Genomic DNA, 27792 nt, shown 5'->3' with positions numbered 1-27792 from the left:
AACATGCTGAAAATATAGGTGTGAGCCAATTGACTTGGCCTAATTTTTTGTTAAATGTATTTGTTTTTTGTTTATTTTCATTTCATTTTATTTTTTAGAGACAGAGTCTCACTCTGTCACCTAGGCTGGAGTGCAGCAGCCTGATCACAGCTCACTGAAACCTCAACCTCCCAGGCTCAAGTGATCCTCCCACCTCAGCCTCCCGAGTAGCTGGGACTACCAGCATGTGCCACCATCCCTAGCTATTAAATGTATTTGTTAAACACAGCAACAACATGTATGTCATCTCTGCCCCGCCTCACGGATAAGGCCTTCCAGTGTCACAGCTGTATGAAATGATTCCCCTCGCACATCATTGGGTAACTGAGGACCGGTCATTTTCCTCCCTAGACTGGGACCCTCAAAGGGAGTCACTGTGGCTTTCTGCACTGTCAGGGCCCAGCACAGGATCCCTGCTCTGAGACAGGGGCCCCTCACCGTCCTCACCCAGAACAGGCAGCAGCTGCTCTCAGCAGGGGGCGTTAGAGGCAAAGCTGCACCTTGCATGATGACAATTCTGACTCTGGAGATGCAACAAAACATTCTATTTAAGTTATTTTAATGCAGGTAATTTTAAGTACATTGCATATTTATTCCATCTTAAACAGTCTGTTGAGTGCGCATGATTCAGCTTTTGCCTCATCACTCAGTCGTTGTCATTACCAAATATTCGACTTGACCTTAGGAGCAGAGGATGTACACAGGACCATTCTTCCCACCACAGTCCCTGGCTTCCGACTCTCTGTGTTGTTGCTTTTTATTTAATTATTTTTTATTTTATTTTATTTATTTTTGAGATGGAATTTCGCTCTTGTTGCCCACACTGGAGTGCAACGGTGTGATCTTGGCTCACTGCAGCCTCTGCCTCCTGGGTTCAAGCAATTCTCCTGCCTCAGCCTCCTGAGTAGCTAGGGTTACAGGCGCATGCCACCATGCTCAGCTAATTTTTTTGTATTTTTGATAGAGATGAGGTTTCACCATGTTGGCCAGGCTGGTCTCGAACTCCTGACCTCCAGTGATCCACCAGCCTCCCAAAGTGCTAGGATTACAGGCATGAGCCACAGCGCCCAGCCATGCTGCTGCTTTTTACAGCCAGTGTTTTCTAGTTTCTTGTTCAGAGAGAGGTGTTAAGCCCACTTTATGATGTGATCAGTTTGCTTATTTCTATAGTTTCCAATTTCTGGTGGCCAGAAAGGTAGAAAACTGAGATATTTTTAAAAAGGCTGGGCGTGGTGGCTTACACCACCAGTCCCAGCACTTTGGGAGGTTGAGGCAGGAGGGTAGCTTGAGCTCAGTAGTGCAAGATTAGCCTGGACAGCTAGACTCCATCTCTTAAAAAGTAATTACATGCATGAAATATCAATACATAGATCAGAGTCCCAAAATATATAGCCAGAAATAAACCCTAGTGTATATGAAATGGTAATCTGTGTAGTACATCATAGTTTAAACATCACATAGTAGTGAGAAAAGAAATAATTATTTAATAAACTTGTAATGAAAAACATGGGTTCATCAGAGGGTGGAGAGAGGCATATTCCTCTTCTCACTTCATACCACCCTCCAAAATTAGTTCCAGTCACCCACCTGTTTAATTTAAAGAAAATAATGGAAAAGATATATGAATATTTTTAATTCAGGTGGAACAGAAAAGGCTGTACGGGAAGGGTGAAGGTAATAATGGAATGCCTGTTAGACTGTTAAGGCCCTTAAAAATGATGTCTTCAGCCAGGCTTGGAGGCCCACACCTGTAATCCCAGCACTTTGGGGGGCCGAGGCGGGCAGATCACAAGGTCAGGAGTTCGAGACCAGCCTGGCCAATATGGTGAAACCCCGTCTCTACTAAAAATACAAAAATTAGCCAGGCATGGTGGCACACACCTGTAGTTCCAGCTACTTGGGAGGCTGAGGCAGGAGAATTGCTTGAACCCACGAGGCAGAGGTTGCAGCGAGCCGAGATCATGCCACTGTACTCCAGCCTGGGTGACAGAGCAAAACTCTGTAAAAAAGAAAAGCCTGGTGAATATTGATATGGGCCATATTGTTATGGCTGCTCTTAGATCCCGGGAAACCAGCATCCATCACTTGTTCAATGACAGCAGCTCAGTTGTCTGCTGTCTTTCCCAGAGGACTTTGAACTCATCCTGTGGCCTCCCTTATAAAATCCTAAATTCCACAAAAAAAGGGTAAATTATTAAGGGGAAATAATCAGTGAACAAGGACTGAGATGCTCTCGGGAGTGAGGGGGCTGAGCTGAAGTTAAAGCCATGCCTTACATGGGTTGCAGAATGTGCACCAATCACAGCCTTTGTAGATTTCACTTCAGATCTCAGACTTCTTCAGCAGCCCAGGTCAATCACTTTGGGTGAAGACACCCTGGTGAGAAACTGGTCCTTCCCAGCATGGGCACCCAGGTGTGCGCTGTGTACAGTAGAATATGTCTCTCTCTGTGTAAATACGTGCCTTTACTTGAAATCTGTACCTTTTGTCCATGTGACCTCCTTGTAGGCCGATCAAATGAAGAGGAGGAAACTTCTGATTCTCCTCTAGAAAAGCAAACTCGATCTAAGTACTGCACAGAAACCTCCAGCGTCCACGGTGACTCACCCTATGGTTCTGGTACCATGGACACCCACAGCCTGGAGTCCAAAGCGGAAAGAATCGCAAGGTACAAAGCAGAAAGAAGACGACAGTTGGCAGAGAAATATGGGCTGACTCTGGATCCCGAGGCCGACTCCGAGTATTTATCCCGCTATCCCAAGTCCAGGAAGGAGCCTGATGCTGTTGAGAAGCGGGGAGGAAAAAGTGACAAACAGGAGGAGTCAAGCAGGGATGTGAGTTCTCCATACCCTGGGACAGAGACGATGGGGCTCAAGACCTGTGCAGGTGAATCCAAGGACTATGCCCTCCGCGGGTGTGATAGCGCTTCTGACCAGGAGGTGCTGCTGAACATAGAAAACCAAAGACAAGATCAAGAGCTGAATGCCACCCGGCAGGACCATGACCTGCCCCCAGCCGCCGAGAGTTCCTTGACCTTCTCTTTCTCTGGGCGAGAATCCTCCTTCACGGAAGTGCCACGGTCTCCAAAGCACGCGCAGAGCTCGTCCCTGCAGCAGGCAGCCTCCCGGAGCCCCTCCTTTGGTGACCCACAGCTACCCCCTGAGGCCCGACCCAGGTAAGCATCCAGCCCATGCTAACCACCCTGAACACAGGAGAATACCTTCTTTTTGCCTCTCTGTGTGATAGGGTTTGGGTATTCTTAGCATCCTGTGGAGGTCAAGGCTCACTGGAGAAATATCATGGTATGTGATTCTTCTTTCTTTTTTTTTCCGGAGACAGGGTCCCACTCTGTTGGCCAGGCTGGAATACAGTGGTGCCGTCACAGCTCACTGCAGCCTTGAACTCCTGGGCTCAAGCAGTCCTCCCACCTAAGCCACTTAAGTAGTTGGGAGAACAGACACATGCCACCATGCCCAGCTAAGTTTTACATTTTTTTCTGTAGAGACAGGGTCTCACTATGTTGCCCAGGCTGATCTTGAATTCCTGGCCACTAGAGATTCTCCTGTTCAACCTCCCAACATGCTGGGATTACAGGGATGAGCCACCACACCTGGCCTAAGATTCTTACATTTCCACAGTATCAAAACAGGCTCTACCAAAGCAGGAAGCCTGATGCTCTTTTGTTTCTTACGTTCTTTTCAAAAACAAACTGAATGGGTTTCATGGTCGCACTTTCATGGATGCCTCACTTCAGGACCCCTCTTACGGGTTTCCCACCTGCCTTTCATAGTGCTTTTCGTGGGTTTTCTGTAATCATACCTGAGACCAAGGATTGTTACTGATTGCTTTTGTTGCTGAGATTAGAATCACAGAGCAGAAGAAGCACCACTAACCTACAGAAGCGTCTCAGCGCAGGGCACAGGCATACAACTGCAATGTACACGGAATAGAACTAGAATGCTTAGTTCTGTAAGTATAGCACACACTAGGACACGGACGTGTGTGAGAACCCCGCATTAGAAAGATCAGCCATTAGACAAACCGCTGTGTAAAAGGATCCACTCAAGATAAGAGCCGCTCCCGTTTGGAGAAATTAAAAAAGGTACGAAATCAGAAAGTCAGATGCCAGAAGAGAATATGTGTTTATTCCCAGATTTACATTTTAAAAGTGTGATGGCCATAATAAAAAATGTAATTTACTTAACTGTCCTGCTTAAAGCTTTGGGGTAATTGTCTAAGTGGATCTTAAGGGTATTTTTCAGTTCGAACAACCAATAGCTTCCCAGGTGAATTGAGAAGGGATGAGAACCTAAGGTTAGGCAGATTCATTCTGAAAGAAGAAGGCTAATATGTGGGAAGCACCCCTATTTTTTTCCCTCTGGGATAGAGGGATGCACACTGGCTCATCTCTAAGTGGCAGTAACACATCTGAAGCAGATCCTTGTGGTATTGAAATTTATTTATTTATTTATTTTTATTTTTTGAGACAGAGTTTCGCTCTTGTTGCCCATGCTGGAGTGGGTGCAATGGCACAATCTTGGCTCACCGCACCCTCTGCCTCCCAGGTTCAGGGGTTCCAGCAACTCTCCCGCTTCAGCCTCCCAAGTAGCTGGGATTACAGGCATGCGCCACCACACCTGGCCAATTTTGTATTTTTAGTAGAGACGGGGTTTCTCCATGTTGGTCAGGCTGGTCTTTGAACTTCCAGCCTCAGGTGATCCACCCGCCTCAGCCTCCCAAAGTGCTGAGATTAGAGGCATGAGTCACCACACCTGGCTGGTATTGAGATTTATTAAGCCAAAGACCTGTCACTTGAATACTTGAGCACCCAGACTAAAATATTTAGAGAGAGCAGCTTACAAGACAATGAAATACTATAGATCCCAAGGATGTATTCTGAGGATCTTTGTTCAGCCTTTAGCTTTAGCTATTGGAATATAGGGACTATGAGTTACTGTGTCATTTTTTTTTAATGAAGGTCTTTTGTTTGGGGAATTTGCATTTCATCATAGAAACTATGTTCTTGTATTAGTTACTCTACCAAAGGAAGTCCTTCATGTATTTTTTGAGGAGGCCAAAGAACCTAACAGACTCCAATGTAGAAAGAATATTAGAGATCTATAACTACACTGGTTTAAAAGAAATGAGGAATTTAATTTCAGATTGCCACATGTTGACAGCTGTTGAAATTCTTATCACGGTATCTGAGTTAGTTACCCAGATCACATATAATAGATTCTCAATAAGATTTTAAATCAGTTATAATAGTAATTAAGACTTTGTTAAGCATTCCAAGTAAAAAGACAGGATACTTCATATTTTGTGTTGAGTTAAAATCTTAATATTCAAAAATGAGTATAACTTGTCTTAAGATCTAGACAAAAGCATTTTTGACATATTTATTCCTGTAACAAAATAAAGCCACTTCTTCATAAGTTATTTTGAAGATGCATATTACCTAGAAGTTTTCAAAAGCCAAGTGTTAGCTTCACAGCACTTTAGTTTCATGAAAAAGATTTAAAAGGATTGAGAAATTATAAAGGACTTTTAGAAGAGACACAAGCCTTATTTTCTAAGCCATTTAAGGTATACAATTCTATTATTCATAGACAAAGAAACACAAATTAGTTTATATGTTTAGTAGGAAAATACCTGAGATATATTTACATAAAGAGGGATGGAAAATGTGTGACAAACTTGACATTTAGAAAAATTAAGATTTACGGCCAGGCACGGTGGTTCACGCCTCTAATCCTAGCACTTTGGGAGGCTGAGGCAGGTGGATCACGAGGTCAAGAGATCAAGACCATCCTGATCAACATGGTGAAACCCCGTCTCTACTAAAAGTACAAAAATTAGCTGAGCATGGTGGCACACACCTGTAGTCCCAGCTACTCGGGAGGCTGAGGCAGGAGAATTGCTTGAACCCAGGAGGCAGAGGTTGTGGTGAGCCAAGATTGCGCCACTGCACTCCAGCCTGGGTAACAAGAGTGAAACTCCATCTCAAAAAAAAAAAAAAGAAAAAAAAAATTAAGATTTACGCTGTAATGACAGCACTTATTCAGCTTGTAAAAATGGATTTACAATGGATAAAATTCTGCTTAGACATTCTTTATCTAGAGGCAGGAAATTCAAGTTTCAGAAAGTCATTGTCTGACTCCTATTTAGGAAGAAGCAAGATGAACCAAAAAAATACATTGTAACCGAAAACAGTAAAGGAGGAAACCTCCTAGTGACCTAAATAACAGTTTGTGAAAATAATAATGTCATCTGATACGGAAACATGTAACCGAAAACTTTACAATTAACAAGGGAAGAAAAAAGTATCCGTAAATAATTTTTAATGTTGTGATTTTTTGTGGATTTTTTTTCCGCCACGAAAATGGAATGTTTTTCTCACTGCTACACTCTCTTATCATCTCGCTCTGCCAGACTTTTTGGCTGTTAAATCTCTGAATCCACACATTCCCATTTAATCATTTTATTCTGTGCTTGCTAGGCTGTTTTATTATTTACATATGAATATACCATCAAAAGGCCACCAATAGTGTCCTAAACATTCAAATGTGAGCCTCATCTCCAATACTCAGTTTTTGAATGTGCTCACATACACTAACACCTGTGCACACCTGTGCTATACAAAGAATAATCATAGATTCTTTTTTTTGGGGGGGGGGGTGAAGGCTCGCTCTGTTGCCCAGGCTGGAGTGCAATGGCGCAGTATGGGCTCATTGCAACTTCCGCCTCTGGGGTTCAAGTGATTCTCCTGCCTCAGCCTCCCAAGTAGCTGGGATTATAGGGGCCCACCACAACGCCCAGCTAATTTTTGTATTTTTAGTAGAGATGGGGTTTCACCATGTTGGTCAGGCTGTTCTGGAGCTCCTGATCTCGTGATCCACCACCCTCGATCTCCCAAAGTGCTGGGATTACAGGCATGAGCCACCACGCCTGGCCAATAATCATTAATTCTTTTTTTTTATTTTTTTTTTTTGAGACGGAGTTTCGCTCTTGTTACCCAGGCTGGAGTGCAATGGCGCGATCTCGGCTCACCGCAACCTCCGCCTCCTGGGTTCAGGCAATTCTCCTGCCTCAGCCTCCTGAGCAGCTGGGACTACAGGCACGTGCCACCATGCCCAGCTAATTTTTTGTATTTTTAGTAGAGACGGGGTTTCACCATGTTGACCAGGATGGTCTCGATCTCTTGACCTCGTGATCCACCCGCCTCGGCCTCCCAAAGTGCTGGGATTACAGGCTTGAGCCACCGCGCCCGGCCAATCATTAATTCTTATAGTTCACTATACTATACTCTTTAAGCATTATAGGCAAAATAATAGTCTTTAGGACAATATTTAGCTGAGTAATAAATTGATTTCACAGTCTTTAGTATTCAGTTTATATGATAAAGATGATTTTTTAAAAATTAGTTAACTGATTAGTTGACATTATAGGATCTTTAGCTTAGAAATTCTGTTAGATGCCCAGGAATTCAGATGCACACATTGTTCTGAAGAAAACTAAGAATGTGCATAGTAACAAAATAGGTGAAATAGGGAATAGTAAGACACTTCCAGCCCCACCTCTCCAACCTTTCCAAACCTGTAAACTTGGAATTTCAGAAATAGTATTTGCTGGAGAGGTGATGTTACTGATATGAACCATTCTTTGTTAATTCCACCAGTGAATTTTAGAATAAAATCCAAAGAGATTCTGGTCCTATGGATCATTCAAATTTTTAAACATCTGAGCTTGTGCTACTACTAGAAATTCCAAATCCAAAGCTCTTGTTGAATTTGCTACTTTGTACATCTCATGTATCTATATAAAGGAAATGCACATAAAGGAAATGCACTGTCTTTGTTACTTTTATGAAGAAACTTTGTTACTTTTATGAAGAAACTCACTGTCTCCAGTCCTGCTGCTGCCTTTGCTCAGCATCTGGCCCACACTCTCTGTTCTCAGGGAACTACATGGACTGGCAAAGAGAGTGAAATGGAAGGTAGACCTCGTTTTTTAGTGAGGACCCACTCTAGAAAACCCCGTTTGTTTGTTTTGTTTGTCCTTTCTCTACTGCAGCCGCTTACCACTCCTTTCTCCCTAACAAATTGTATCCTTGGTGGTCAGAACACGATATGGAAGTTACATGCAGAGCTGAGGCTGACATTGGACCCCTGGGAGAGTTGCCATTGGTGGATGATGGTTTGAGCAGGGTTCTCTGTGGACACCGGAGAGCCAAGGATCAGCTCAGGAAATAGAGCAGGGCACTCTCTGGAATGCAGCTTCTGTAACACCTTGAGATGGTGCAGACTGAGCCACTAAGAAAGGAAGGGGCTTATGCTAGGCACTTGGAGTTTATTTCTGATTGCATTTGCTCATCACCCAATGAGAAGTTTTAGTGTAAACTAGACATCTGGCTCGGTGGTCTGTTTCTATGCACTGAGAGCATCCACACTCCTGTGTCCACTAGCAGGCAGGTTTTCTGACACAGGCTGTGGGATTCAGGACAGCACATCATGGAGAAACATACATCTCGGGAGCCAGTCTCTAAAAAAAAGACCTCTACGTCCTCCTCCCAACTTGTTCTGTTGCTGGAATGGAATTGGCTTCACCTTTCAGTCCCTGCACCCCCAAACACCTGTGTTCCCTGCCATACTCTAGAATTGCCGCTATTAAAATAGATGGGTAAGTCATGCCCTTTTTTCATTTCATTCTATTCTTATTGGCAAGTGAAAATTCTTATTCTTATTTTGTTGTTGTTGTTGCCCAGGCTGGAGTGCAGTGGCACAATCCCACTGCAGCTTGACTTCCTGGGCTCAAGTGATCCTCCTGCCTCAGCCTCCTGCGTAGTTGGGACTTAACAGGCACATGCCACTGTGCCCGGCTAATTTTTACATTTTGTGGTAGAGATGGGATTTCACGACATTGCCCAGGCTGGTCTCGAACTCCTGGCCTCAAGCGATCCACCCGCCTTGGCCTCCCAAAGTGCTGGAACTACACGGGTGAGCCACCAGGCCTGGCAGACAATTTCTATTCATTGGATTAAATATAAATATATCTCCTCAAACCTTAGCTTCTCTGTACACTAGCTAAAAACTCAAAGGTGTGCAAGATTTTAAATGCAAAATTTTGTCCTTGAGCCTGTGTTCTTGCAAATTTTACACCTGTGCATATCTGCAGAACAGTGATTAGCAGTTTTCCAAACAAGCAACTTTTAGTAAATTAACTGTTAATTTTAATGAGATTCAGAAGTTAATAGCCATTCTTAATGTTTTATAATTAGAAGCTGTTATATAATTAGAGCTGGACACCCACATGGTGAAAGTAATTTTACTGTGCTGGATTTGACTTCACTTTGGTAACAAGAGGCACTTTTTAGTCTGTAGACTCTTGGGAGTTTCAGGGAGTTAAAATGTGTTATTATATACTGTTATATACTTAGGATACAACCCAAGGGCAACCCCTGGCCTTTATGAAAACTTGGGGTGAGTTATTTCCTGGCAATATAATTCTCTGCCAGCCAGTTGCTGCATTAAAACAGTTCTGATGTACCTGAAGTCACCACCTCCTTGTTCTGGTCCCCAGCAACCCTATAAGTGTCTCTCCTTGTAGATGATCTCTGCCCTGTGAAGAGCTGGCCCACCCCAAGATTCCACAAAATAAATTGTCTGTTTATGAGAACAAGGCTTTTTAAGCACCATATATGACGCATGCATATAAACTGTTTCTACAGTGCCCCTGACCTTTTTTTTCTAAACTCTCTGACTTGTAAAGGACAAAACCCACAAACTCCCTGTTTGACAATGATGGAAAATAGCACTGACATAAGGAATCTCAGACGCTTAGAAACAGAAGTAATCCTGGAGATTAAGATTTTAAAAGTTACTTGATCGAGACCATAGACCTTCTTTGACAAAACTGAGACCGTCCATTCGTGCATGTTCTCTGCACCCATCAGAGCTCTTTCTGCTCCATACCATGCTCCATTTATGTCGGGGCTATTTTTCATCATTGTGGAAGGAGAGTTTGCTGGGTTTTGTCTTTTTTTTTTTTTTTGAAATGGAGTCTCACTCTGTCACCCAGGCTAGAGTGCAGTGGTGCAATCTCAGCTCACTGCAGCCTCTGCCTCCCGAGTTCAAGTGATTCTCCTGCCTCAGCCTCCTGAGTAGCTGGGACTACAGGTGAGCACCACCCTACCCAGTTAATTTTTTGTACTTTTAGTAGAGACAGAGTTTCACCATGTTCGCCAGGATGGTCTCGATCTCCTGACCTCCCAAAGTGCTGGGATTACCGGTGTGAGCCACCGCACCTGGCCTTGAAGGTTAGAGATTCTAGGAAAAAAGATTAGGACACTGTAGAAACATATGTATAGAAACATCCATACTTATGGATTTGCATAAGGCACTTAAAGCCTTCTCAAAAAAGAAAATGAAAAACTTTTAGTCTAGGATGTTTCAAACTCACTGGGCATCCTTCCATGTATCCATACCTCATCGCTGCTGATTCGGGGGTTAACTTCAGCTCTCAGGTAGTCCAGCTAATCACTCAAGAAAATTATGTTGAGCCTCCTGTGTGCCAGGCACTGTGCTCCTGGTAGGACAGATACATTTTGTTTTGTGTATAGAAATAACTACCACACCGTGGGGTAAACATGGTTCTCCAGGCCAAGGTTGGGTGACGTGGGAGTACTGAGGATGGGGAATTAACTCCTCCCCTTGGGGAAGTGAACTAAGTCCTTAAGGATATGGTGAGTGTGCTAGAAATGGAGGGGAGGCTGCCCCAGGCAGGAAGGCACAGACATCCAACGCGGACCTGGAAGGAGGAGGATGGGAGGATGTGGAGAGCCAGGTGAGGACAATCACAGAGCACCTCGGATGACATGATCAGGCGTTTGGCCTTTGCCGTGTGGACAGTGGGAAGTACCTGGAGGATTTTAAAGCAAGGATGATTGATCATGAATTTGGAAGTTCTGCTCCAGAGGAGTGCGGAGGATAGGTCTGAAGGATAATCCTTTCCCATCTCAGGGAGGCCCATTAAGTGGTTGCAGTTACCCAGGTCTGAGATAATGAGGGCTCCGGTTCCAGTTGGGGCTTTGTCATTAACCTGACCCCATTCGGCATTTCTTTTTTCTCCCTTTTATTTTTATTTTTTTTGAGATGGAGTCTTGTTCTGTTGCCCAGGCTGGAGTGCAATGTTGCGATCTTGGCTCACTGCAACCTCCGCCTCCTGGGTTTAAGAGATTTTCCTGCCTCAGCCTCCGAAGTAGCTGGGATTACACGTGCCTGCCACCACGCCCAGCTAATTTTTTTCTTTTCTTTTCTCTCTCTCTCTCTCTCTTTTTTTTTTTTTTTTTTTTTTCAGTAGTAGAGATGATGTTTCACCATGTTGGTCAGGCTGGTCGCAAACTCCTGACCTCAGGTGATCCACCCATCTTGGCTCCCAAAGTGCTGGGATTATAGGCATGAGCCACCATGATCAGGCTTGACATTTTTTCAATAGTCTGGGAGGTATTAATGGTAAGGGTGATCAGATTTCTAGAGGAGAGATTGTAAATAAATTTGATGACTAAAAGAGAGGAAAGAGAAGAGAGATGGAGGGGGAAGAGAGGTAAGAAGGAGGGGGAGAGAGAGAGAACAGGATCATGTAGGCAGGAGAGCACATGTACCTGGAACATTGGTTAGAAACTAAAAAGATGAAATTTAATAAAGTCCTGTATTTAGAGGGAAAAACATCAGTGCACAAGTTCAATATTGTGGAAACCCGATTTAACAGCAGTTCATGGGAAATAGACCTCGGGGTTTTAGTTGACAGCAAGTTCTTTATACGACTGCCAAAGTGATTAGTCCACTCTTGGGGACATTAATGAAAGTGAGTCGCCAATAGCACAGGTAGGCAGTGGTCTTCCTGCATCCTGCAGTGGCCACATTACACCTGAGTATCTCTTTCTAATAGGGCCACTGACAAATTCATCCAGAAAAGGGTCCGTCTTCCCATCTGCCCTGCTTTCCTGACCTTTCCAGGTTTTTATTTTATTTTGTAACTTCTCTCTGTCTTAACCCGTTTATGCCTGAGGTTGCGATGTTTTTAATTTTTGCAATCAGACCTTGGCCGTGATTTTGACCAGCAGGATATAAATAGCTCCCACATGCTTAGTGTTACACTAATGGAACACTAGACATAAAGGGCTAATAGAAACTGGGATCATTTTTGGAGTCACTTCCACTTTCTGTGGTGTTTAGACTCTGCACCAGTCTGCTCTCATGATCAGACTGTGAGTGTCCCAGAGACAGAGCTGGAGCTTGGCTCAGCCTGGCATAGGGAGCCCTGATGTTATCAGTTTGGCTTCTGGGTTGCTGAAAGGGTACTGGAAGGGAAAAGAGGAGAAACAGGTCACAAGCCAAATGAGGAGTCCCACAGATGCCACTTCACAGACACCTATGTCGTAGGAAGGATATTCAAATGCCCAGCACCTAATGGGTCCAAGAAATAGAATAAGACCTACTATGTGATAGCACAACAGGGTGATTATAGTCAATAATAATTGTGCATTTTAAAATAACTAAAAGTATAATTCAATTGTTTGTGACAAAAAGGATAAATACTTGAGGGGATGGATACCCCATTCTCCATGATGGGATTATTATGCATTGCATGCCTGTATCAGAACATCTCAGGTACCCCATAAATATATACATGTCCTATGTACCCACAAAAAATTAAAAAAAAATACGCCAAATGCCAGGCACCCTAGATCATGGCTGTCGTATCCAGAAGAGGATTTTAGCAATTTTGTAAGGATTTTTCCAGACACGGCACTGCGGATTTGGTATTAAGCCCATCTGTAAGTCTGGTAAGGATGATTGCAGTGATAGCAGTACTTTAGGAGAAGCTTTAGGAGAAGGGGCGATACCCCTGCCTTAGTCATTTTCATATCTCCTTCACTGCAACTGGGATATCCAACAATTCCAAGTGACCTAGCAAATCATTTCTGAATGAATGTTCTGCCGTTTTCTGTGTTTGCTTAAAGTGTCAGCAAGCTATGGCAGTGCTGTTTGAAATAGCCAAGCTGCAAACTGTTTATTGTTACACAACCCATGAGACACTTGCACCCGAATGTAAATCATGTACGGTTTCCTTCATTGAGAAAATCATGCCGTGAAGAAAATGTCAGCTGAGCTACACAGCAGGCTCAGCGCTGTTGTGAATTTCCCTCTGGTTCGGACTTTTATCTAATCATGGACCGGGGACACCGATCAGCGGAACACGCCGTGAGCAGCACTTGTTTATACAGCAGGGCAGTTTTTGCTTTGTCTGCGACTGGGGTTCTTGTATGTGGTCTTGAGTCAGGCTGCTCATAAATATTATTAAACAGTAAATGGGCATCGTGATAAGCGAGTAGAAAATCGTCGGCCGCTTGTGGAGCCTTGTGAGCTCAGTCCACAGCCCCGAAAGGCTGCTTCTGGTCTAGTCTCATGGTGAAATCTGTCAGGTCCCCGATTACCTTATTCTAGGAGTGGTGGTTCAGATCAGGAGATGAGGGGATGCCAGTCCAGCCTCACACTCCCTCAGATTCCGGCATTTTCTGACAGTTGTGCTGTCTGCACGTACCTCCTGCCTCCCTCCTTTCTGGGCTGCGGTTACAGCATTTGGACCTTCAGCGCTGAGGTTAGCTCAGAGGGAAACTGGAAGAAACTGGTTACCTCACATGTTTACCTTGCTTCTGCTCTCAGAAAATGCTACGTTTTCATTACTCAAGAAGCTCTTACTCTATAACCTAATGATGATTTTTTTTTTTTTTTTTTTTGAGGCAGAGTTTCGCTCTTGTTACCCAGGCTGGAGTGCAATGGCGCGATCTCGGCTCACCGCACCCTCCGCCTCCCGGGTTCAGGCAATTCTCCTGCCCCAGCCTCCTGAGTTGCTGGGATTACAGGCATGCACCACCATGCCCAGCTAATTTTTTTGTATTTTTAGTAGAGACGGGGTTTCACCATGTTGACCAGGATGGTCTCGATCTCTTGACCTCGTGATCCACCTGCCTCGGCCTCCCACAGTGCTGGGATTACAGGCTTGAGCCACCGTGCCTGGCCTGATGATATATTTTTTAAGTGAGATACAATTTACATCAAATGCGCAGATTTTAAAGATGCAGCTTGGTGAGTTTGCTTAAATGTGTAACCATTACCCCAGTTAGGAGAGGAAACATTTCCATCATCCTTTGTGCCTCTGTCCCCCAGAATTGATTCTTGACTCTACGTGCAAAGGCTGCTGTAGCCTCACAGTATCCTATTTTCATCTCATTATGTTGTATAAAGCAAATCTCCCACTGTTAATTTTTTTTTTTTTTTTTTGAGACAAAGTCTTGCTTTGTTGCCCAGGCTGGAATATAGTGGCTCTATCTCGGCTCACTGCAAACTCTGCCTCCTGGATTCCAGCAATTCTGCCTCAGTGTCCCAAATAGCTGGGACTACAGGCACACGCCACCATGCCCAGCTAATTTTTGTATTTTTACTAGAGATGGGGTTTCACCATGTTGGACAGGCTGGTCTTGAGCTTCTGACCTCAGCCTTCCAAAGTTCTGGGATTACAGGTGAGAGCCACTGTGCCTGGCCTCCACTATTAATTTCTTAACCAAGCCTTGTTTATCAAAAACAATTAAGCATAACATTAAGGAACACTTCATGAAATAACGTCACAGAAGATTAAAAGAAAAAAAGAGAAAATAAAAATAAAGAGAAAAATAACCACCATAATTCAGATGTCATCTTTTTTTTACTCATGTTTTTTAAAAACTCACTTGCTGTTTCATTGCCTCTCCAAAACAATGCCCCCTGGGCCCCAGAAGTAAATTTTGCACTTTGATGCAATGATGTATCTTAAAATCTGAGTTGAGGCATCCCTTAGCCAACTCCCTCAGTATTATAATCAGGCTGTGCTGCTCCAGGGTGGAAAACTCAGCCCACATCCTTCCACTGCCTGACTCCTTTGATTTTATATTGTTCATTGGAGAAACAAAGGAAGAAGGTAATTGGGTTCTGCGGAATTCATGAGTAATTGAATAATTCTGCTGATGGTGGAACCGGCACTAGAGAGAGCTCCATATCTGGTCAGGGTTCTGGCTGTGACCAGGAAGTTCTTGGTGTCTTCCTTGCTTAACCTTAGAGCCGGTGAACTCTGGCACCCCAACCTCATTCTTACCCATTCAAACCAAGGAAGCAACCATTTTTTAGGATGTGGAAAGCCTATAGCTCTGGAAGGCTGGAAGGTACAGGCTGGGGGGTCCCATTGCACTGGGTCCAAGCCCCACCCTTTTGTTACCAGCCGTGTGATTGTGGGCAGTTCCTGTCCTTTTTCCCTTGCACCTTGAGGTCTGCATCTATAAAACAGGATGAGAAGACCTCACAGAGTTGCTGTGGAGATTATCATTCACCAGTTCATCCATTCCATGAGCATCTGAGACCTGCTGTTCGCCATTCGTAGTTCTGAGTGGCGAGGAGATGAACATGAACGAAGCCTGTCCCTCCAGAGGCTGACACATCCTAGTGAAGAGAGAGGGCTGCCACGGAGCGGGTGTGTGGTAGGCATGACGTTGGCAAGACCACAGATCCAGGAGGGCCTCAGAGTCACCGCCTGGGCTTTGGGTTTTGTGCTACTTGATATGTGGAGCCATAGGAGGGTTTCAACAAGAGGAATGACCCAGCTGCCTTACATTTCAAAATACTACTCTGGCTGCCAAGCTGGAGATAGACTTTAGGGGGGCCAGGATGAAAACAGGTAGAATAATGAGGTCATCTTGGTAACATAGGTGAGAGGCGGTGGTGGCTTGAACTAGAATGACAGCAGCACGGGTGCAGGAAGAGGTTATATGTTGAAGGTAACCAGGAGAACTCGCTGATGAGGTAAGGTGTGGTGTTGGAAGGAAACAGAGGAGTCAAAAGCAAGTCCCAATTTTTGGCCAAGGCAACTCGAAGCAGGGATTTGCTGTAGGGAAAACTCCAGTCCAAGCTGGGACAGAGGGAAGTTGAGAGTTCATTTTCTGGGCATGTAAATTTAAGACGTCTATTAGACACCATGTGGAAATGTCAGGAGTGCCCTGGGGCTCTGTGTTGTGGGGGTGGGAGAGGCACTCAGCTAAGAAGGCTGATGGGGGAGGTGGGAGATGGCAGAGGAGAGTGACGGCAAGTGTCGCTGCAGCTGCACGACTCAAGTGGCCACAGCGCCCAGGACAGCCTGTGCGGTGGATGTCTGATGCAGGCCTCTCCTCATCCCTCTCTTTTCATGTCAGATGGCAGATAACCTCACCCAAATATGTGCCATAGCCAACCTCAACGATCCTGAAAGCCTTACTTGGAGAAATGCTTTTTAGATCACTCCGTTTTAAATGTGCTAAAGACAAACTTAGGCCCTCCTGGTAAGACTGGACTCATCCTGCTTAAAATCGCATGACTTCTGAACTGGGTCTCCGTATGTATCGTGTCTTCAGAACATAAAAACAGAAATTCGTAAACTTTCAGTGCTGTGTTGACCTATGAAGAAGGAAGAAAATAAGAAGACAAGCGTTTAAAAAGGCTTATTATGTTCTAGACGCGAAGCCTTCACATGCATTCATTGATTATGTACTTACTTACTTATGTTTTAGAGGCCGAGTCTCCCTCTGTCTCCCAGGCTGGAGTGTAGTGGTATGATCATAGCTCACTGCACCCTCAAACTCCTGGACTCAAAGGATCCTCCTGCTTCAGCCTCCTGAGCAGCTAGGTCTACAGACATGTGCCACCATGCTTGACTAATTTTTTAATTTTTTTATAGAGACAGGGTATTGCTATGTTGCCCAGACTGTCTCAGGCTCCTGGCCTCAAGGGATCCTCCTGCCTCAGCCTCCAGAAGGGTTGGAATTACTGGAGGCATGAGCCACCACACCTGGCCTGTTTGTTTCTTATTACATACATTTGTATTTATTTTACAGAAAATGTTCCTCAACTTAGAATGGGGCCACATCCCAATAAGTCCATTACAACTTGAAAATATTGCAAGTCAGAAAATAAAGGAAACATTAAGTAAAAAATGCACTTAACAGCAGAGTCTCGCTGTTGTTGCCTGGGCTGGAGTGCAATGGCGCAACCTTGGCTCACTGTAACCTCTGCCTCGTGGGTTCCAGCAATTTCCTGCCTCAGCCTCCTGAATAGCTGAGATTACAGGCACCCGCCACCATACCTAGCTAATTTTTTGTATTTGTAGTAGAGACGGGGTTTCACCTTGTTGGCCAGGCTGGTCTTGAACTCCTGACCTCGGGAGATCCACCCACCTCGGCCTACCTTAGGTATACTCAGAATACTCACATTATCTTGGATTTGGACAAAACCATCTGGCCACGCAGCACGCTGTGGAGATGGGTCGTTCCTCTTATGGCTGCATGGCTTGTGGCAATCTGGGAGGCGCGGCTCACTGCTTCCATGCAGCGTCGCAGGGGAGCTGGCACCACACACCACCAGCCCAGGAGAAGAGCAGAACTCACCATTCCATGCACAGGCTCTCCTGAATCCCTGTGGCTTTCGCAACATCTTAAATGTGGCAAAAATCTTACACTGAGCCATTATAAGTCGGGGACTGTCTGTCTGTATGGATAATGGAACCAGCCAAAAACCAAGAAACTAGCACCAGGGTGGTGAATACTCAAAGCCTGAGTATTCCTTGGTTTTTGGCTGGTTCCATTATCTCCAATGTAATAAGTAAATGGAGCCCAGCAAGTCCCCTGTGTCTGTGTAGGATTTCCATTTTATAAATGCTGACCCAACATTCTTATGCAAGCCCCAGATGGAGTTTGGAAGTGTGATACTGACCAAGTTTTATTCTTGTCAATGAAGGTCATGTTCAGAAAGTTGTATTTCACTTCGTTTACAAAGCCCTCTATTATGCAGAAAGCATTTAGCCTAAACATAACCCTGCGAAGCCGGCAGATTTGTGATAGGAACCCAATGTCATTTCCAACAGTAGGCATCTGCTGGCCCCTCTTCCCCTCTGGGCACTGGACCGAGCTGTGCTGCCTTCGTTCCTGGCTATGGGCAATGCGCCAAACTCTTCCTATCAAGTAAAAGTTGAGAAAGTGGGCCCTTTATAGTTGGAAATGAAATGACTTTACATACATCTAAGCGTTTTATTTGCTGTGGGCGAAATGGATGTGATGCCGAGGATTGGGAGGTGGGTGATAGTTGGAGGGGGGCAAGCCTGGAGGATCTCACCGGAGAAACAGATCAGTCCAAGCCTACACCAAGACAGTTCAGTTGTCACAGCAAGACACACACTGGTGGTGCCGGGTACCTGCCTGTCCCTCAAACCAGAACTCAAACCAAAATGATTTTAGAAACGTAAGTGGAGTATAACTCTTATTTTCTTTTAGAAATTGCTTTTTGAGCTGCAGTGTTTTTCTAGCCTGGTATTGAAAAATTCTTGCAGATAGGCTCATAAAGTTTTGAGCTGGTAAACATTGTAACTAGCCTGTAAAATTTCCTTTTTTCCTTTCTCCATAGTGGAGACAGAGCAGTAACCTGAGTGTTCCTCCTGTGACTTGCTTTACACTGTTAAAACAAGGTTGCCCTTACCCATAACGTTTCTCTAAAGTACCTTCAGCCTGGCGTAATTACTCGGTCACATTCTCCTTGGAGTCATACTAAATCGTGTGTTGGGGAATGAATGTGTGGACTGTATATTACCTTGCCTACCTGCGGTATAAGGTTTTTAATGGCTATATTGATTTCTGATTCATTTTTGTCCTTCCTTAGCTCATTACTTGCACATACTAGGAGCTCAATAAATATCATAGTGCTTGTACCTCTTGTATTGATCACATTATTCAGTGATAATTATAAAAGGAAAATGTATAATAGCAACTAAAAGTGTGATTTCATTGAGTTTTTTAAAATTCTATTTTTCTTTATTTTAATTATCCTCTTTATTTGAAATGTGTTGTTTTACATGGATGCTATTTTTAAGTTAGGCTATTTTCCAATGTGCTGCAACAAGACTTATGGAAATTAAATTACCTTTTACTTTTAGTCAACTACATACAAGAGAATTGCCTGGTATTTGTGGGCAGAGTGTGACTTTAATAGACTCCTTTTTTGTTTTGTTTTGTTTTTTTTTTTTTGAGACAGTCTTGCTGTTGCTGGCCAGGCTGGGGTGCAATGGCACGATCTCAGCTTACTGCAACCTCCACCTCCGGGGTTCCAGCAATTTCCTGCCTCAGCCTCCCGAGTAGCTGAGATTACAGGCGACTGCCACCACACCTGGCTAAGTAGAGACGGGGTTTTGCCATGTTGGTCAGGCTGGTCTTGAATCCCTGACCTCAGGTGATCCACCCACCCAGGCCTCCCAAAGTGCTGGGAGCCACTGTGCCCAGCCAATAGACTCCTTTCTAATACTTTAAAATTACTTGGGAAAATATATGATTTGGTGACTTTCGATACATTTATTTTTACCTCTTGATTTGAGTAGAGAGCCACATGTCCTGGAAATTCCATGAAGTGAATAAAAACTCTATAGCAAAAATGTGCTTATACATTTTCAAAAGCCAGGATTATTCTTTTTTTTTTTCCTGTAATATTTCTATTTATTTTTTAAGTTTTGCTTTAGGTTCACGGGTACATGTGCAGGTTTGGGGTTATATAGGTAAACTGTGTGTGACGGGGGTTTGGGGTATGAAATATTTCGTCACCCAGGTACTAAGCACAGCACCCGGCAGGTATTCTTTCGCTCCTCGCCCTCCTGCCTCTCTCCTCCCTCAGGTGGACCCTTGTGTCTGCTGTTCTCTCTTTGCGACCTTGCGTACTCCATGTTTATCCCGCACTTATAAGTGAGGATTATTCTTAATAAAAATCAGCCTTTAGGTTTTAAGTTATAAGATCTCTGTGTATGCTGACATTTTAATAGAGATGATCTGGTTTTGTTTTTTGTACACAATAGTACAGGGAAACCCAAACATGAGTGGTTTCTCCAGAAAGATTCCGAAGGGGACACATCTTCACTTATCAACTGGCCTTCCAGGTACCCGCACGCTGGCCCCCCGGGGCCTGTGTTCACGAGTGCTGCTGCTTCCTGCCGTGCCGTTCCACACATCAGCTAACGCCCACTCTCCTCCTGCCCTCTTTAATCCCAGTGCACTTGAAAATCATGTGGAAGTTACTTTCTAATCATTTGCTTTTCTCCTCCACATGCCCTAATCCATGCTAATAGTATCTCTTCTTCCTCCTCTTTTTCCCTCTTTCTTGATTGACAAGCCTTTCACTTCACCTCTTGCTTTTTCCTTCTCACCAACTCACCTAGGGCTGGCCAGTGGGGGGCGGTAGCGAGCACCCATCCAGGCCCTGGGCTGCTCTCCTGAGCTGGACTCCCCAGGCCGGGTCCCTCCTGCTCAGCTCCCCGCTGCTCCCAGCCCTTCCTGCCTCCTTGTTTCATATCTCCTCATCTCTAAACCAGTACTTAATTTTCAACGGTTAATTTAGGTCATGTGGTTTTAAAAGCAAACAAAACCCCCTATCCTTTCATTTTTAAGACTGGGGGCAGGGAGAGGCGGAAGGAGTCAGAATGAGTAAGTCATGGAAGGACAAAGCTCCCCACAGTTTCTAAGAGTCACTTTGTTCTCCTCTGAGGACAACATTCAGATTGTCTCTGATCATAAGCGCGCATTCCACAGGAGAACTGGAACCGCACTCCAGTCTCCTTTTGATTAACAAAGGTTTTAAGTGAAAACCGCCAACACGGGCTCGTCTCTGGGAAAAATAGCAACTCAGAATGTTTTCTTTTCCTGAGTTGTTCTCAGTCACTACCTATACGTCTGTCTATGTGGATTTTCCTTTAATGACGCATGTATGGATACTACACCTATTATGTTAAAAATATATAGGAGGCCTGGTGCAGTGGCTCACGCCTGTAATCCCAGCACTTTGGGAGGCTGAGGCGGACAGATCACGAAGTCAGGAGATCGAGACCATCCTGGCTAACACGGTGACACCCAACCTCTACTAAAAATACAAAAATTAGCCAGGCGTGGTGGCACGTGTCTATAGTTCCAACTACTCGGGAGGCTGAGGCAAGAGAACTGCTTGAACCCGGGAGGCGGAAGCTGCAGTTAGCTGAGATCGCACCACTGCAGTCCAGCCTGGGCCACAGAGTGAGACTCCATCTAAAAAAAAATATATATATAAAAAAAAATTATTAAAATATATATATATAAAACACACACACACACACACATATATGAGTTTGTATCAAATTAGGAGTTGCACTTGTCATTAAAAAAACTAATCTTTTTCTATACAGTGCACATCATAAATACTTTGCCAGTTAAGCTTAAGTAAGTAAAGGTTCTGCATTCCTCTTCCCCCAAGAAATCCCTTTTCCTACTCTAAAAGCGCTCTTTAAAGCTTAGCCCTAGTCAGTGTTCCATTCTCAAGTAGTTGGAATTGTATCTCCTCTTTCACCATATGGTAAAAATAAGAACCAGTTAACAGTATGCAATATTTACTCTCTGGTAAGCACCAAGCCATGTGCTTTGCAAACGTCACATTACATTATGTCACTATTATTTCCATTTAAAAGGTAAAGCAGCTGAGGCTTCCTAAGGGCAGGTGAGTTGCCCAACACCGCACAGCTGGACCTGGCAGAGCAGGATCTGAGCAGAGGTTCCCACCCCACAGCCAGAGCTCTTGGTTACTTTGTTTTGCGGTGATAGAAAAGGTCTGTAGATTTTGAAAAGGGTGTCAATTTTGCTCTCAGATAATTTGAATAACTCTAGAAACAACTAGAGCAATCTCTCTTTCTTATTTTATTTTATTTTTGTGTTTTAGGACAGAGTCTATCTTTATTGCCCAGGAGGAGTGCAGTGGTACAATCATAGCTCACTGCAGCCTCAAACTCCTGGATTCAAGTGGTCCTCCTGCCTCAATCTCCCAAGTAGCTGGGACTACAGGCACAAGCCACTGCACCTAGCTATTGTTTTTTACTTTTGTAGAGATAATATCTCACTATTGTTGCCCAAACTGCTCTCCAACTCCTGGCCTCAAATGATCCTCCTGCCCAGGCCTCCCAAAAGGTTGGGATTACAGGCATGAGCCAAATAACAGCAGGAAGAGGGGACGATGGTGGGAAATGTTCACTTCATGAATTATTTCAGCAGATATCTTGTCTCTAACACTCTTTTGGTGCTAGAATTATTCATAATGATGCCCAAACTGGCGGCATGCCTTATGAATGAATGAAGGAATATGCTCTGCATTGCATGAAAAAAGCTTGTGAATGTCTAATTGAGTGCTTTAAAAGAGAGGTGATTGTTATATCTTGAACTAAAAAAAAAAAAACAAAAACGCTTAAATAATGGTGAGTGCTCTTACATTTTCAGGAGACAATGAAATTACGTTAGGTCAATAGGTGTCTGTATGCCAGGAACCCTCCGCACAGCCCGTGTTCTGGGCCTGCGCATGAGGAAAGCTTCCTGATTCAAGGCACCAGCCTCGTTGTGCCCTAGTGCATGCTGGTGGTGTGTATTAATGCAATTTTCTCTGGCTTCTGGGTATTTATTTGGTCAGAAGGGACCCATTCTCCCCCAGGACAGCATCTGACCCCTGTCAGCTTTTACAAGGGGTAGAGTGAGTTTTGCGCCCCCGGGCATACCTATGCAAATTGGAAACTCAACTCAGATCACCTGACAAGTAGTTGGTTTCTCACATTAGACACCAAGATGCTTTTTCACAGGTTATGCTCTCTTGGGGCCGCGTTCCATTCACTGGCGCTCTGTGATCTGTGCATGCTTCCCTGCTATGAAGCCAGCCATTATTGCACTTTGCAACTTAAATCCTTTTTCTTTCTTAAAGAGTTAAAGTTAGAGAAAAATTGGTGAAAGAGGAAAGTGCTCGAAACAGCCCTGAACTCGCCTCAGAGTCCGTAAGTCAGAGGAGACACCGGCCCGCGCCAGTCCATTATCTGCCGTTTCAGTCCGAGCACTCGGCCTTTGATAGGGTCCCCAGCAAGGCAGCAGGCTCTGCACGACAGCCAATCCGTGGCTACGTGCAACCCGCAGATCCCGGCCACACTGCCAAGATGGTGACGGCAGAACCCCCAGAACATGTATCTGAGTGCAGCTGGGTACCGTCAGCCACCCAGAGTGTCCCCAAACCTCCCACCTTGAAGGTTCTAGAAGGTGAGAGAAGGGAGAGCCCAGTTCTCCATATCTGTGAGTCAAAAGCAGAAGAAGAACAAGAAGAAGAAGGAGAAGAAAAAGAAGAAGAAGATGTGCTCTTCACTGAAGCTCTCGAGCAAAGCAAGAAAACCCTACTGGCTTTGGAGGGTGATGAGCTTGCGAGAAGCCTGGAAGATCCCTCTGGAAATGAGGACTTTGGTAAGCCTGTTGTGAGCACAGTCACCTTAGAGCATCAGAAGGAACTGGAAGGCATGGCGCGCCCACCTCAAGCTCAGCACCAGCCCACTGAGAGGACAGGCAGGAGTGAGATGGTTCTCTACGTTCAAAGTGAGCCCGTGTCCCAAGATGCCAAACCATCCAGTCACAACAAGGAAGACTTGATGAAAAAGCGCAAGGTCCGTGTCCGCTCCCTGTCAGATTTCACAGGCCCCCCTCACCTCCAGGCCTGGAAGTGTAAGGACCCTGCTTCCAGGAGAGAGTCGGAGCTGCCCAGCCCCAAGGCTGAAGGGCCCTATGGGGAGTTCGGCGTGCTGGACACAAAGGTCTCTGTCGCCCAGCTCCGAAGTATGTTCCTGGCATCTGCCAACGCCAGCAGGACACCTGAACTGTAGGTGATGCTTCACATGCCCTCCAGCTGTGTCACTTGCACGTCCCTGGCAGAATGACTCACTCCTCAACTCGTGTTGTGTTCTGCATTGAATCATATTAGCTTAGCTCACAGGTGTGTGCAGGGCAACTGTGCAGAAAATGGCTCAAAAACTACCACTCCGCTTCTGCCTACTAATGGGGAATAGTGGACTGGGTCTCCGGAATGCCCCCTTCCTTAGGTGCATGGTAGAGGCATGAAGAGGGTTTTGGCGGTGTCTGTGCCTTGACTCAACGGAGATGCATAAACCTTTGCTGTCTTCTCTTTCTCTGTCTTCGTTTGCCTTCCGTGTACTCTCTGCCCTTTGATCCTAAAAGCAAATCACGGGTGGAGAGGTCGGCCGAAGGACCTGGCTTGCCCACCAGTGTGGAACGGGAGAGAGGGTCCCGGAAACCAAGACGCTATTTTTCTCCTGGTGAAAGTAGAAAAACTTCCGAGAGATTTAGAACCCAACCTATAACTTCAGCAGAACGAAAGGAATCGGATAGGTAGGCATGCGTGTGTGCCATTTCCTAGTCCAGGAACGTGACGCGACACAGGAGTGCCACACACTGATGGCCTTCGTGCTATTTATATAGGATGCTGGCCATTCCATGATTCTTCCATCTAATCTGTAAGCGTTAGGTATTTGGCTTATTTTAAAGCGTTTTTAAAGAATGTTGTCCTTTACAGTGGTATTGTGATACATACACAATTTTACATTGCACATCTTCAGATGATAAGAAGAAATATTGTTTCTCTTCATTTAATGTTTTTAATGTTTTTTACCCCCTTGTTAAATTAGACTCCAGATTGCACATTCACCCGATTTTACAGTGAAAGTCACTGCGGAAGTTTCTATTCATTTTATAAATGTCCGTCTACTTGTTGTATTTGCTTTACACTGAAGTGTCATACTCTGTTGTGTAGAACTGAGAAGGTTTGTGCAAATGTTGTCCTCGGTGATGTATAGTAAGTTGCACGTGTGCCTGGTCTCCCCACAAGGCGTGTCCTTGGCTGGGATTGTGTGCACACACGCTCCACAGTGTCACTTCACAACTGTGTGTGTGTTTTCACAACTAGAATTGCTACCAGGAGGTTATCTCTTCAAAGAATTTAATTGCATTTTCAGTTTGACTTTTAATATAATGTTTTATTTCGATCTTCTGCTCCCACCTGCTAATTATGATGATTATTTGCTACTGTCTTTCCCAGGTGCACGTCACAGTCAGAAACGCCAACTATTGACGGCAAGTACCTTTTCCCCGTTTCTTCCCCTTCTTCGTTACCTCATCTAGACGGGATTTAGTAATACAATTTATGGCTTTTTGAGAGAATAAGATGATACAGCATATCAATGTCTGTCTTTGCTGCAGGCTTTCTTTCTGTGAATAAAATGAAACCCAGTTGCAATTTTCAGATGAGCTTTCTCTTCTTTTTGAGAGCAGTTAGAGAATCATGCAGTGACCAATAGAAAAACAGCTAATTCAAACCAAAGAGGCAGGTTCTTCTTGCTGCTGCTACTGTTTAAAAATAAGGCCAGGTGTGGTAGCTCATGCCTGTAATCCCAGCATTTTGGGAGACCAAGGTGGGCAGATCACGAGGTCAGGAGTTCGAGACCAGCCTGACCAACATGGTGAAACCCTGTCTCTACTACAAATACAAAAGAGCTGGACGTGGAGGCGTGCGCCTGTAATCCCAGCTACTCAGGAGGCTGAGACAGGAGAATCACTTGAACCCAGGACGCAGAGGTTGCAGTGAGCCGAGATTGTGCCACTGCACTCCAGCCTGGGTGACAGAGCAAGACTCCATCTCAAAATAAATAAATAAAAGTAAGTAAAATAAAAAAATGAAAGAATCCCCTCCATAAACATATTCATGAAATCTCGATTGGACAAACGTTAGAGTAGCAATCCCTGGCCAGCGTTTGCCTTCGTTTGGCTTGGTTTGAATGCCAAGGGAAATTAGCACCTTTTCACTGAGCAGAAAGAATGGGCTCCCTGCAAGGGGAAACTACCAACAATTATTATTTTTGTGCACCTATTCTTATATTCAGAGATTTCCAAGTCACCCCTGGAAGACTTTTTGGAGACGTACCTTTTCTAATAATGTCCAGTTTTTAATTTGTGACTTTTTGCAGATGAAGAAAAAGTAGATGAACGAGCCAAGCTGAGCGTCGCCGCCAAGAGGCTGCTTTTCAGGGTAAGCTGTTCTATGTGCTTGAATAGAGATGATTACTGGGGGCAGTAATCTCAGCTACTTGAGAGAGAACAAGGCAGGAGGATCACTTGAGACCAGGAGTTCGAGACCAGCCTGGGCAACATAGTGAGACCCTGTCTCAAAAAAATAAAAATTGTAAGCCTTAGGGAGGGAGAATCTTGTGGACCCAGCCTGCTTCATGCACCTCTGGGCATGCTAAGGCCTCCCAGCTCTGGCCCACCTGTGTTCTCTTCCTAGTCAGTTTTTGGCTGGTTGTGGCCACCTCATGGACACAGCATGAGTATACAGTTCTGACAATGACGCAAGGCTCTCATTAGAGACCCCTCCTGTAGGTCCTGTAGGAGAACAAAGTAAAGACTTTTTACTACACCCATTTTCTTTCCTTGAATTTCTTTTTCATTTTTAAATTTTTTTTAGAGATAGGGTCTTACTCTGTCACTCAGGCTGGAGTGCAGTGACGTGATCATAGTTCACGGCAGCCTCAACCTCCCAGGCTTAAGTGATATTCCCACCTCAGCCTCCCAAGCAGCTGGGACTACACACCTGTGCCAGTATGCCTGGATAACTTATGCATTTTTTTGTGGAGATGGGTACTCACTTTCTTGCCCAGGCTGATCTTGAACTCCTGGCCTCCAGCAATCTTCCTTTGGCCTCCCAAAGTGCTGGGATTATAGGCATGAGCCACCATGTGTAGCTCTTTCTTTGAATTTTTAAGGGTTCCACAATGTTTCTAATCTTAGGAGATGGAAAAATCTTTTGATGAACAAAATGTTCCAAAGCAACGCTCAAGAAACGCGGCTGTGGAACAGAGGCTCCGCCGTCTGCAGGACAGATCCCTCACGCAGCCCATCACCACTGAGGAGGTAGTCATCGCGGCCACGTAAGTGCCCACAGGACTTCTCAGGCTTGGCTCTAATGTCTTTTTTTTTTTTTTTTTTAATACATTTAAAGAATGTTCAATGAAAATGAGGCGTTGGGGAGGTGGTTTAGCTAGAAGCCACAGAGAAGTTAGTGCTAAGAGATTTTGTTTACTGTGGTCTCCCTAAACTTTGTAATGGGATGTGTTATCTATTGTATCTCCTGGAAAAACTTGAAAGGAGTTTTTGTTCTATTTTGTTTCTGTCTCTGCATATTGTTGTTTAAAATATCGCTTTGACAATGGAAAATAGAAACATGAAACTTGGTGGAGTGCTGTGATGAAACCCCAGCTTCCAAAGTCACCCACTCCTGGTGGGACATGCTCAGCCCGTATCCCATTCGTTTCCCCTTTCCTCCTGCTCTATTTTCAAGTAAACACTAGAGGTCTTATTATTTCATCCATAAATATCCAGTACACACTTTTTTTTTCTTGAGACAGAGTCTCACTCTGTCACCCAGGCTGGAGTGCAGTGGCGAGATCTTGGCTCACTGCAGCCTCTGCCTCCTGGGTTTAAGCGATTCTCCTGCCTTAGCCTCCTTAGCAGCTAGAACTACAGGTGTGTGCCACCACACCCACCTATTTTTTTGTATTTTTAGTAGAGATGGGGTTTCACCATATTGGTCATGCTGGTATCAAACTCCTGACCTTGTGATCTACCTGCCTTGGACTCCCAAAGTGCTGGGATTACAGGCGTGAGCCACCGTGTCTGGCCTCCCCAGTACACATCTCAGATAAGGGTTTGTTTTGTTTTTAATAGCCAGAAATTTCTTTTCTTTTTCTTTTCTTTTTTTTTTTTTTTTTTTTTTGAGA

General features: G+C 44.6%; 1 protein-coding gene across 12 annotated transcripts in view; it reads left to right on the top strand.

The window, feature by feature from the left end:
- Nucleotides 1-27792, top strand: part of SVIL (supervillin) — a 217876-nt gene that overhangs the window by 169864 nt on the left and 20220 nt on the right. For 9 of the 12 annotated variants that reach the window (XM_032270273.1, XM_032270274.1, XM_032270275.1 and 6 more), the window contains 7 exons: nucleotides 2548-3214; nucleotides 19987-20067; nucleotides 22893-23825; nucleotides 24182-24352; nucleotides 25059-25093; nucleotides 25984-26045; nucleotides 26804-26943. In XM_032270273.1, coding sequence (XP_032126164.1) covers nucleotides 2548-3214; nucleotides 19987-20067; nucleotides 22893-23825; nucleotides 24182-24352; nucleotides 25059-25093; nucleotides 25984-26045; nucleotides 26804-26943 — 2089 coding nt within the window. The remainder of the gene's footprint in view (nucleotides 1-2547; nucleotides 3215-19986; nucleotides 20068-22892; nucleotides 23826-24181; nucleotides 24353-25058; nucleotides 25094-25983; nucleotides 26046-26803; nucleotides 26944-27792) is intronic. The other 3 variants (XM_032270270.1, XM_032270272.1, XM_032270279.1) reach the window with 3 other exon arrangements.

This window comes from Sapajus apella, unplaced genomic scaffold (genome assembly GCF_009761245.1).
Source record: "Sapajus apella isolate SASKATOON/1434 unplaced genomic scaffold, GSC_monkey_1.0 scaffold207, whole genome shotgun sequence".
NCBI lineage: Eukaryota > Metazoa > Chordata > Mammalia > Primates > Cebidae > Sapajus > Sapajus apella.
This window is presented reverse-complemented; position numbering and strand designations above follow the sequence as displayed.